The sequence below is a fragment of the Monopterus albus genome, unplaced genomic scaffold (assembly GCF_001952655.1).
Source record: "Monopterus albus unplaced genomic scaffold, M_albus_1.0 scaffold299.1, whole genome shotgun sequence".
NCBI classification, from domain to species: Eukaryota; Metazoa; Chordata; class Actinopteri; order Synbranchiformes; family Synbranchidae; genus Monopterus; species Monopterus albus.
In genome coordinates, this window is record NW_018128179.1 from 370,611 (window position 1) to 383,357 (window position 12,747).

Genomic DNA, 12,747 nt, shown 5'->3' on the forward strand with positions numbered 1-12,747 from the left:
GATTTTGTGTCCAGATGCAATATACTATTATTTCCACTGGAAGTAATGAGTAAGTTATTTCCCCCAGCTTTTCAACTGTGGTAGATTTGGTGGAAATGTTACTTGGCCTTATGTAAATGCCAGATCAGTAAGTTCTCAAGCAACACTTAAACTGAGAATAAATCCTCATATCAATTTGACACCTCCTCATCTCATTTTTAATGATACATTGTTTATTATTTTGTAAAACTAGGAGTGAACTTTTTATACGTATTTCAAATGTGCCACCCCTCTCTGAGTTTGCCCCAGCCCAGCCACCCAGCAGAGCTACGTACACTCAAATCAAATCAAAATCAAGTTTTATTTGTATAGCGCCAAATCACAACAAAAGTCATCTCAGGACACTTTACAGAGTAAGGTCTAGACCTTACTGTTATCACTATTATTACAGCGGGAAAACCCAACAAATCCCCCTTGAGCAAGCACTTGGCGACAGTGGGGAGGAAAAACTCCCTTTAATGGAAGAAACCTCCGACAGACCCCGGCTCTTGGTGGGCGGCCTTCTGCCTTGACTGGTTGAGGTGAGTGTATAGAGGAGAGAGAAGAGAAAAGAAAAGCAACAGGACACAACAAACAATCGAACACTGGTCAAGTTCATGTAGCCGGTGACTGCTCATAAAAAAACATAGAGCTCCAGAGCCAGGGCAACCTGCAGGGAGAGAGAGAGAGAGGACACACTACGGGAGAGAGGAGACACAAAGTTAGTTTCGCACCCCCACTAATTAAATGTTTATTAAAACTTTCCATGGTTTTATGGTTTGTTGTAAATTTCTGGGGGAGTCCAGAAATGCATCACACTCATTATTCTGAAACAGACCTGTGGTGAAGTTGCACAGTGTAGCCATACATTAGTATAATGGTGCACTTTCATTGATGACTGGGAGTTGTGCAACTACTGTTTGCAAACTGTGCTCAAGTGGATTGTTAATAAACCCAGTCAAGCCAGCTGCCATTGCGCTGCTTTTCCTGCATCTATGGTAGGGGTGATTGGAGCAGCCTAAATGGATGTTTAAGGTTTGGCTGAGGGTTTACTAATAGGCCTAATGAATAAAATGGTATTATTACACATCTTGATGTGTGTGTATTCAGGCATGAAAATTATAATACTCATGATTGCTTTGAAATACAGGTTTTACAGAGAAAGATGAAATACTGAAAATATGCTTGTCTAAGACATTCTGCTGTGCTGTACTGTATATGAGCATGACCTTGAATGTAAACACAAATTATTAAAGGGAAAGTCACCACTAATTAGACTGTAACTGATGATGTCCTCAAGTTTTTCCTTAGAGGTTTGTTCAAGCTCTCAAATGATTCCTGTTCAGTGTTTCTTAAAAGTGGTTCAAGAAACTCAAACACGCTACTCTTCATATTTAAAGAGCCCTAAGCTAGTCTATGCTGTAAATTTGATTATAGCAACTTTTAATAGGGAACTGCCGTTTAATGCATTTGTACTGAAAATTTGGCTCATTCCAGTTGAATATTAAGTTACATCAAATGCTGTTCATCTTAAACGTGGGTTAAGAAGGTCAACATGCACATTATTCTTCATATTCATCAAGTGTGAAGCTATTCTGTGTTGAATGTATGTTCAGCGCCTCCTAATAAATAGTAGCCTAAATCATTTCTACAAAAAAAATAATAAAATAAATTCCAGTGGCCTTGGTAATGTGTGCAGTGTGAGATTTTGTATTGTCTTGTTGAAATATGCATTGGCGCCCCTTGAAGAGATGTTGTCTTGAAGGCAGCGTGTGTTGCTCCAACATCTCTGTATTTTTCATCATTAATCATGCCATCACAGACGTTTCACCTTTGCCAAGGGCACTGGCACAACCCCAGACCATGACTGACCCTGGATTTTGGCTTCTTTTTGGCACAGTACAGTCTTAATTTTGATTTTATGTGCCATCCCAACTGTGTCTGATTTGGAGTTGTAACCAATATGTTACCAGGATGTTTTGCATTCTTTGTGCAGCTTCACATACTGCTTTTGGAAACTAAGTGTAGTTGTAACTTACTATATTTGAAAGGACCCTTCTATGTGCCTCAGTGGCAATTCTTTATTGGTTTTGGAAGATGGAAGTTTGCATTATGAATTCTGAACCAACACCTTTTTTCTGTCATCTCCCTAAAGCACCATTATAAATTGGTTCCAGCCCCCCATTGATCTTACAGAAGATAAAAAGGTATACTGCAGCTGATGGTTGGATGAAGGATTTGATGTTTGTTTCACATGTTGATCATTGTAATTCATTTCAATGGAGACTTCTGAATGTTTTTTATTCATCATGCACATTCAAATTATGATTTTGCAAGTTATTACCTATCAGTTATTTAACGGCAAACCTTGGCATACAGTACATGGTTGTATTTGTTATAGTTTGTTTTGAGTGGCATACTAACTTGGTAAGATTGAATTGTGAATTTTGAAGTCTAATTCTCGGCTTCCTAATTTAGTATGGTCACATCCAAAACCAGTATAACATTCTGCATTCATTGTGTAATAGTACATATTTTTAAAAGTCATTAACTATCAGTTTATCTGAAGGTGAAGACGTTTCAGTTTTGTAAAAACTTTCTGGAATGAAAAGACTAAATGTTGTGGTGGTGATGAACTTTTTCAGTGAATAAATGTCAAAATCCTGTGTTTTCAGAAAGTTTGCAAACACGTGGTTCATAATCATTGGATAATGACTGAACATGAAGACAGACACGGTTTATGTTGGTTTCTATTTAAAACGTTTTTTACTGTTTATTTTGAGATTGATTCAGTGTGAAAACCTCATTTGCTGATCCCAGCTGACACTGGGCGAGAGGCGGGGTACACTATGAATTGGTTTGCCAGTCAGACAACCGTTCGCATCTAGAAGCAATTTAGAATCACCATCCTAATCTGCATGTCTCTGGATTGTGGGAGGATACACGAGCAACCATTTAACAGTACGACTGCAGCTGTGGCCAGATACCTTCTCCTACACCAGATGGCGCAACAAGACGAAAAGGCGACATAAGAAGGGGACGGTGAAGGAGCGAGAGAAGAGAGTCTATTCTCTACACTAACGTACTGAGCTCTCCGGCTATGCTGCTTAACATCTCCTTGCGCCACTACAGCGGGAGTGCGCAAAGCGGCCGACATGCGCCTGGAGAGAAACTGCCTCGCCAAGCTGGCAAAGGGCTCAGTCGGAGAGACAACAGCATGCAAACTGATGCTTCGATAGCAGGGTTATAGTAGCAGACACCAGGTGCATATTGGAGCTGCGGCATGGGCGTGGGAGAGAGACGGTCAAAATAAAAGCGATGTAGTTCCACGGTCATAAGGAAGGTGGGTTTGGGGAACAGGAGTGTGTTTTGAGATTTGGTTTGTCTGTTCTTTGATATTTAAAAGACACGGTAGCCTACTTTCCACTGCCAATCTCTATCGGAGTTTACAAGGAAGGAGAAAGGCATGCAGCAGCAGCCGCCGCAGATGTCCAGAAGCGCAGAGAGCACGCCGGAGGACATCTCTAAAATACACGACGAGGAGCTGCTGAAGTGGTCCAAAGATGAGCTGGTGCGGCGGCTGAGGAGGGCAGAGGCCGAGAAGAGGAGCGTCATCGTAGAGCACGGCAATCTAATGCGGGAGGTGAACCGTAGACTCCAGCAGCACTTGAACGAGATACGGAGTTTGAAGGTGAGATAGGGTGGGGGACCACGGGGAGCCAGGTTGCACGGGGTTCCTTGGAGTTTTACGCTGGTGTATAGGCTAAAATAAACATGGTGATATGTACACGAGACAGCAAGCCTTCAGTGATGTGACCAAATGTACACTTTGTCAGTTACTGTAAAACTGGCCACCAGATAATCGGGATTGGAAAATAATTAAACCTGTTGCACATGGGATACACAGAATAGGCTACAGAATGATGGACGCCTGAGAATTGTAAACTGTGAACTAATTTACAATATTTTTAGTGCATATAATTATGAATGCACCTTTGCACTATATTAAAATAGCCTCTTTCTGACCAAAATGTATAAATATTTATAGGTGTATGAACTAGTGAAAAATAAACTATGTTGAGTATTCCCAGTTTTAGAACAAAATTTTAGGGGTTGTAACAAATGATCAACAGAAAATTAGATGCCAACTCTTGATAGGTGGCAAATAGTTACATTTTTTTAAAGCAAACCTGGCAAAAAGTGCTAGGGTTTTTTCTTGTTTATATCATTCTAAACAGAGTATCCTTGGTTTTGGATTTTAATTGCACAAAATAAAACATTTAATGAAGTTACTTAGGCTCTAAGAAATTCTAATAGACGTTTTTGCATGACTAATTAGTAGGCCCACAAGTTGATTATTTATTGAGGAAACCCTACATTTATTCTTGGTTAATTTGACACTTGTTTTCTCAATTAACTGTTTGGCCTGTAAGATGTCAGAAAATAGTGAAAAATGTTTCCCAGATATTTGTTCTACTATATGTGTCGACTGACAAATGGACTAATGATTTAAGCTCTATAAGAAACACATCATACACACATGCGCACACACACATGGCTGCTCTAACAGGCTAATTGGCACAGCTGCATGTGTGTGTGCTTATGTTCCTGTATATATATATGTGTGTGTGTGTGTCTATGTAAATCAGGACGTGAACCAGAAACTGCAGGAGGACAACCAGGAGCTACGGGACCTGTGCTGTTTCCTGGATGACGACCGGCAGAAGGGGAAGAGGGTGTCGCGAGAATGGCAGCGTTTGGGCCGCTACAGCGCAGACCTGATGAGAAAGGACGTAGCTATTTACCTGCAGAAACTGAAGGAGCTGGAGCAGCGGCAGATGGAGATAATCCGGGAGAACCTTGAGTTCAAGGAGGTGTGTCTCATGCTGGAGGAGGAGAGGGCTGTAGCTGGAGGGGGCAGTGTGGGTGGGCAAGGTGGCCCTGGCTGTAGGAGCTCCATTGACAGCCAGAGCAGCTTGTCTCAGCTGGGTGGAGGTGTCCCAGCACCTGGCCTGTTGCGAGACGTTGGTGATGGGAGCAGCACCTCTAGTGCAGAGGGCACAGATAGTCCTGATAACCCCCAGCACAAACCCAGTCCTTTGGGCTCCAATGCCAGCCCTGGATCTGGGTCGAGTTGTGTTTCCTCAGAGCACCCCCACAAACCAGAAGATGTAAGTGAATCTAAAGGCAGGAGGCACAGCTCCACTCCAGAGTACCACACCTTCCCTCAGTCTTGCCGGCCCCGAGGGGCATCCCTCACTAACCTAGACCCTCACAGTCTTCTGGGACACAGCCTGGAGAAAAACAACAAGTCTCCCACCAGGCTACCATGCAACTCCCATCCCAAACCCTGCAGCTCTGACCTACTAGCCCAGAAACAGCTACTGATGTCAAAGCAGGCATCACCAGGCTGTGAGAAAGGCACAGCCAAGTCCAGCCCAGAACTGAGCCAGCATCACCGACAGGTTAACACAATGGGGCCAGGCCATGGGAGTCCCAAGGCCAAGCAGGCAACAATGGGGACACCTGAGCACCTGAGGAAAGGACGGGTGGTTGTTGGGAGTCCAGAGTCTATACTGCACCACCATGACTTTCAGCACAGCCCAGGGGTGGAGCATGGCAAGAGGAGGTATTCTAGTGGCTCTCGCAGCAGAGATGGGGTTCACAGGAGGGCAGCAGGAGAGGAGATGTCCCCCCACCACCAGAGTCTGTACAACGGTAGGCACAGGGTAACTTTTATCTCATATTTCAACTCGTAACTCAATCATGACCCACAAGAAAAAAAACATTATTACATTTACAGAAAAATACACTAGAATATTGGTTTAAAATGACTGACTGTGTCATTAGGCTTGGAAGTGATGATATGAGGCTCTTTATTATGACACGCAAAGATGTTTACACCTTTATAATAAAAACCAGTTTATCCTAATCAGTTATCGTAGGTTAGATTCTTTCAAATGTATTTTTGTGTTTATTTTCTTGAACACGGAGTGTAGTGAGTGCACCGTTACCATGATCCATTAGTCAGCAAAAAATCATAATCCAAAGAGCTGCCACATTTTGTTTTCTTGAATGTCCTTAGTGAACAATATTTTCTCATTTGCTGATACTTCCCCTGCTTCTAATACAAATGTAAATATTTACAAATTTAGCTCTAAAGCCAAAGACTAGTCTCTTACATATAGGTTGTGTTACCTAATGTAGGTAGTTTTTGACACAACAGTACACTACCGAAGCCACTGTCATTTTATGATGACAAACTGTGAGAATGGTGTTATAAATACATATTTAGCAGTGTGTTGATGACATGCACCACTGTTCTTTACCCTCCTTTGCACCAAATCCTTTCCACCAACTTGGTCTGACGGGTTTCCTCTTTCAGTGTGCTTGTTGTTTACTACGATCACATGCAGACTCTGCTGGCTCACATACAGTACCCTCTGGCTTTGGATTATTAGTGTTGAACCACAGTCATATGGTTTTGATTTAATGTATAGAAGGAAACAAGGTCACGTTCACCCACACAGAGTCTCAAGAGCAGAACTAAGCTTAGACCCAACTTGTAAATTCATGTTTTATTCCACGCATACAGTACATACACACAAACACACACAGAGCTCATGCGGATTTGCAGGCTGTGACATAGTGCTAAGAGAGTGAGGGAGATATGTTCTCATCTGCGTGTGTTTGTAAGCAAGGGAACGTGGCTGATGCAACTCTCCAAGGTGTGCGTGTGTATACGCTGGAGGTGTTTGGGCTGCCACACTCACATTCACACTTCACACCTCTGAGGAATGGAAGTGAACGCAGGAAGGGACTGCTGGAGATGGTATTTAAAACCAGAACCGGAAAAGGAGATTTTAACATGTTTGTGTGAGTGGTCTCACAGCGACTGCTCATTTTAATCAGCTCACATTTGACAGTTGCTCAACTTTTCTAATATGTTTGTATTGATTCTTCCCACGTGCACTCTATAAAGGACTGCTTTTGACAGCAAAGGAGATGTGTTGTGCTTTGAAATGGCAGAGAGGAGGTGAAATACATTTGCTTGGCTTTAAAGCTTGACTTAATTTTGCTGCCATTAAATATTCCAGAGCACTCCCTTGTGGTATTTCTGCTGTAGTTATCTCTCTGTTTATGTGTTTATATTTTATGTGTTTTACTTTGAGTGTGATGGGTGTTACTGAATTAATGTGTTGTGTCCAGGGAGCTAATGGAGGATTAAGCCTCTTTTATGTGTGATCACTGGCTGGTCATGTGTAGTCCCTTTAGCCATGTGCAGTGATTACAGCCCTGTAAAAGGTAAATCCAATGTGTACTCAGACAAAAGTAAGAGTCAACATGCTGCTGGCTGTACTGTAGCACTGTGCATCTACACAGTAAGAAAATAAATAAAAAGTCAGGGGTTTTAGTAAATATAATGCTGTGAAATACAAAATGGAGGCAAATGAATAGTGTTAAAAGTGTCTTAATAACGCTGCAAAGCATGTTTCAGTGCTCCTTGTCATACATTTTTCATGTGTGAGGAACTGATTGAGGGATGAACAGCATTCTTCCAAAAGACAGTTCCTTACTGGGTGTTTTGATAATAGTGATGCGCACTCCAACAACTCCTATAGTTGAGTTAAGTTGAACTCTGGTGACTGTGAAGGTAAGGCACCATTCAATGAGCCCTGTGACCTGTACAGAAGCATCTGCACCACTGGGAATAAATATGAACCTAGGCATACTGACAGAGATCTTTAAAATTTGTATGTATTATTTCATTTCTTAAGTTGTTTATTTGAACAATTGCAATTGAGTATGCATACAAAATTACAATTAACCTTAGTGTGAAATGTTATGCCTCTTTTAACGTAATATATATGGGTCTGTTCTTGGTAGCTGTAAATTTTTAAATATGCCTTTGGGTATATCGTATTAATAATGCAGCAGTGACTAACCAACAGTCTCCAGTGTCTGACTCGACGTAGAACTGTTATTTAGGAACAAAAAAGTAAAAGTTAGCAGTGCTAAGATGTAGGGATGGAAAGGTTTTATATGTTGAGAGACTCTGGCTCCTTTTAGTCTTTATAAGAATGTCACATCTTATTGATAGATGTTAAAGACAGTGTTCCCCAGTATATACAGCAGATTTCCCCTCATCCAAATTTACATAGTTTGACAAAATTTATATATAATTTTTGTGTGAATCCTGGGCTGTTTTGAAATTTACTCTTCATGCTCAGTGCAGTATACATTCCACACCCTGCTCAAGGTCAGCTGCTAATCCTGTGGAAAACATTATGCCATACAACTCTTACCCAGAGAGTTAGTTCACTATTCTCTGTAGTGAGACAGTGCAGACACAGCCCAGTAGGTCTCTGTTAATGTCTAAATCATGAACTGTGTTGAGTGTCACAACATCAGTGGTGACATTTTAGGACCTGAAGATGCTATTGGGTGATGCAAGATAATCAGGTGTCTTTAAAACCATTAATTTGCAACATGTAAATTTTGTGTAGTATAGCGACTGGAATGATATAACCTGCTCTGCACCCCTGAAGCCCTTTGCAAATATTAACACTCAAGGCCTCACATTGCAAAGTGAGTTGAGCCTTCCTTGTATTTGCTGCTGCAGCACATCTGGTACGTGTTTGTGATGCTGAAATGTGTGTGTGTCTGTGCTGCACTGTACAGTAATGATTTCTATAGTGCCGAGTGGAAGCACTCTATATTACAGCTGAGGCCATGGGAAATAGCTTAGAACCTCAGGTGGACACAGGATCCCCGACTCAGCTGTTATCAGGAAACAATGATGGCTGGATGTGCTGTACCATGAGCTGGGGTGAAGATTTGACATAACAAAAAACCCACTATATGCTTTGAATAAAAGTTGAGGTTTAGCATATTTCCTGCTCTCTTCAGTCTTTTGGCCCAAGAACATTCAGTGGTATTCTTGGAAGAAAGCAGAATCCACCAAAAATGTTCATAAAGCTGAAAATGCATGAATTTAAATAGTTTCATGGCGACATGGTGGAGCAGTGGTTAGCACTGTCGCCTCACAGCAGGGATAAGAGTTCCAAGCCCACCAGTTAATAACAGCAAGGGGAGTGTTGGGCTTGCAACACAGTCCTGCTACACTGGTCCTTTGTCAAGGAGAGACTCCTTTTATTTCAGACAAGAAAGTGGCCATCTACATCTTAAATAAGTGGGCAGTTTATCTAAATGTCTGTTTGGAAATTTGCAATGACGTTTACAGAGATTTGAGAAATTTGTCGCATTTTGTATGTGGGGCATGTTTCCTTTAATGTTTGCGCAGTCTCTCGTATGGGCCACCATACAAATGCTCTACCCTACTAAAATCGGTCTCTTGTTTCCATGGCATTGCAATTGAAATCAGTTTTTGTCTTTTTTGAGTTCCTTTTAAATGTATTATTTCATTATTGAAAGGAAGAAAGTTTTCATACTGTTTTATGTGCAGTAATATCACATTTACCTTTATTAAATCATCAAATCAAATAAGACCAGACTGCCAATGCAAGCCCTTACAGCACTACATGTTTTTCTTGAAGTGCATTATTGTGCAAATGCTGTTTTGTCACTTTCTACAGTACAATGTCACCATTTATATTGCAAGATACCAGAGAAATAAATTTGAAATAGCATCAGATTAATGTGGCCCTATAAACATCAGATTTGAGGTGCTGTCGTTCTGCACCATCATGACAAGACATTGGCTAAACCATTACTTTACTTAGAGCTGTGACTGGCTGAGAGTTTATTCATTAATCATCACATTCTCAGATTTATATTTCTCTTCAGGTGACACGTTTGCACTTTGTGCTGTCACATGTACATGGACCAAAATAACAAATGGACATGGACAACATGGGCCCAAGACCTACCCCTTTGCACTTGTGTGGTTAAAATAGTAAAGAAATTGCTTTAGAAAACTGAAAGTAACTTGGTTACTTCTTCTTCTTCTTTTGGCTGTTCCCGTTAGGGGTCGCCACAGAATCATCTGTTTCCACCTAACTCTATCCTCGGCATCCTTTACTCTTACCCCAATTAACTTCATGTCCTCTTTTAGCACATCCATATATCTCCTCTTTGGCCTTACTCTTGACCTCTTGCCTCGCAGCTCCATCTCCAACATCCTTCTACCAATATAACCACTATCCCTCCTCTGCACATGTCCAAACCATCTCAATCTGGCCTCTCTGACCTTGTCCCGAAAACAGCCAACCTCAGCTGTCCCTCTGATGTGCTCATCCCTAATCCTGTCCATCCTGGTCACTCCTAAAGAGAACCTCAACATCCTCATCTCTGCTACCTCCATATCTGTCTCTTGTCTTTTCCTCACTGCTACAGTCTCTAGCCCATACAGCATAGCTGGTCTCTCTACTGTCTTGTACACCTTTCCTTTGATTCTTGCTGCCACTCTTTTGTCACACAACACTCCTGACACTTTTCTCCACCTACTCCAACCTGCCTGCACTCGCCTCTTCACCAATTTCCCTTCTTGCTTTTTTGTCCAAAATTATAGAAAAAATTGTAGTTACCCAGCTGCAGGCTCATTTAGATTGTTTAAATATTGATGATAAGTTTCAATCTGGCTTTAAGCCCCGCCATAGTACAGAATCCGTGTTACTTATGATTCATAATGATATCACTATGGCTCTTGATGCCAAATGTTCTGTTTTGTTAGTTCTTTTGGATCTATCTGCAGCCTTCGATACTGTCGATCACACTATTCTTTTGTCGAGACTTGAACACCTCGTTGGGCTTAAAGGCACTGTGCTAAACTGGTTTTCTTCCTTTTTGACCGACAGAACCTTCTCTGTTAGTATTGGCGACTGCGTCTCTAATATAGCTCCCTTCACTTCAGGTGTTCCGCAAGGTTCGACCCTGGCTCCATTATTCTTTTCTCTATATATTTCACCTTTTGCGGCTATTATATCTAGCCATAATGTTCATTTCCACTTTTATGCGGACAGATTTATATGCCACTGCTCCTATCTGACTCCAATGTTAAATGAGAGTTAACATTGTTAAATGAGAGTATCCAGTTAAATGAGAGTAAGACCAAATACATCCTTATTAGTCCTGATCCGTCACCTGATGTTGTTAACCTCTGCACTTCAGTCTTCCCTCTATCTGACACGGTGAAAAATCTCGGTATAATAGTGGTTGATAGTGGTTTTACTTTTGAGAAACAGATTAGGGCAGTGGTTAAGTTGTGTTTTTTTCATCTAAGACTCTTATCTAAGGTTAAACCCTTTTGGTCACATGGAGATCTGGAGAAGGCTATTCATGCATTTATTATCTCACGGTTAGATTATTGCAGTGCTCTGTATGTTGGAGTTCTCCAGACTTTGTTTCAAAAACTACAACTAGTCCAAAATGCAGCAGCTCGGTTGCTATCAAACACCCCAAAGTTTGCTCACATCTCCCCTATTCTCCGTGCTCTTCACTGGCTTCCAATCCAATTCAGAATTAAATTTAAGATTTTATTGTTTGTTTTTAAGGCTATTCATGGCCTTGCACCTTCTTACTTATCTGACCTGTTGGCAATTTATTTGCCGTGGACAGCTCTCTGCTCCGCTGATCATTTGTCGCTGGTGGTCCCACGATCCCGCTATAAGAAATGGGGCGACCGTTCCCTTTCTATTTGTGGCCCCAGACTGCTCTGCCGGTAGAACTACAGGCGGAAAGCGAACTAGTGGCCTTTAAGTCGGCCTTAAAGACCCACTTCTTTAAGCAGGCTTTTGAGGCCTAGCTTGTTTTATTGTTTTGTTTTAGCTTTGGTCTAGCACCCTAGTATTTCCTTATCTGTTTTATAGTCATTGTTTTGTTTTGTGTGTTTTTATTGTACAGCACTCTGGTGCTCCTGTGAGTTGGAGAGCGCTATATAAATAAAGTTTTATTTATTTATTACAACACTCCTGACACCTTTCTCCACCCACTCCAACCTGCCTGCACTCGCCTCTTCACCTCTTTCCCACACTCCCCATCACACTGGACTGTTGACCCCAAATACTTAAACTCCTGCACCTTCTTGACCTCAGCCACCTGTAACCTCACTGTTCCACTTCCCTCCCTCTCGTTCATACACATGTATTCTGTCTTACCACGACTGACTTTCAAAAGGACTTTCATTCCTCTTCTTTCCAGAGCAGACCTCCACCTTTCCAGGTGTTCCTCCACCTGCTCTCTGCTCTCACTACAATCACGTCATACGCAAACATCATTGTCCATGGAGATTCCTGTCTGACCTCATCTGTCAACCTTTCCATCACCATAGCAAACAAGAAGGGACTCAAAGCCAATCCTTGATGTAGCCCCACCTCCACCTTCAACTCCTCTGTCTGACCTATAGCACATCTCTCTACTGTTGTACTCCTCTCATACACATCCTGAACTACTCTGACGTACTTCTCAGCCACTCCTGACATCCTCATACAGTACCATAGCTCCTCTCTCGACACTCTATCGTACGCTTTCTCTAAATCCACAAAGACACAATGCAGCTCCTTCTGACCATCTCTATACTTCTCCATTAACATTCTCAGAGCAAAAATTGCATCAGTAGTGCTCTTTCTGGCCATGAAGCCATACTGCTGCTCACAGATATCCACTTCCTTTCTTAGCCTAGCTTCCACTACTATTTCCCATAGCTTCATTGTGTGGCTCATCAACTTTATACCCCTGTAGTTGCTACAACTCTGCACATCACCCTTGTTC

General features: G+C 41.8%; 1 protein-coding gene across 4 annotated transcripts in view; it reads left to right on the forward strand.

The window, feature by feature from the left end:
* The first annotated feature begins 2,953 nt into the window (after positions 1-2,953).
* LOC109973673 (coiled-coil domain-containing protein 85A-like) overlaps positions 2,954-12,747 on the forward strand; it is a 43,111-nt gene continuing 33,317 nt past the window's right edge. For 2 of the 4 annotated variants that reach the window (XR_002276849.1, XM_020623436.1), the window contains exons 1-2: positions 2,954-3,709; positions 4,668-5,736. Coding sequence is in view for 3 of the 4 variants with exons in the window: in XM_020623436.1 (XP_020479092.1) it covers positions 3,485-3,709; positions 4,668-5,736 (1,294 nt within the window). In the remaining variant the exon portion in view is untranslated. Of the gene's footprint in view, positions 3,710-4,667; positions 5,737-6,715; positions 7,724-12,747 lie in introns of those variants that run through there. The other 2 variants (XM_020623438.1, XM_020623437.1) reach the window with 2 other exon arrangements.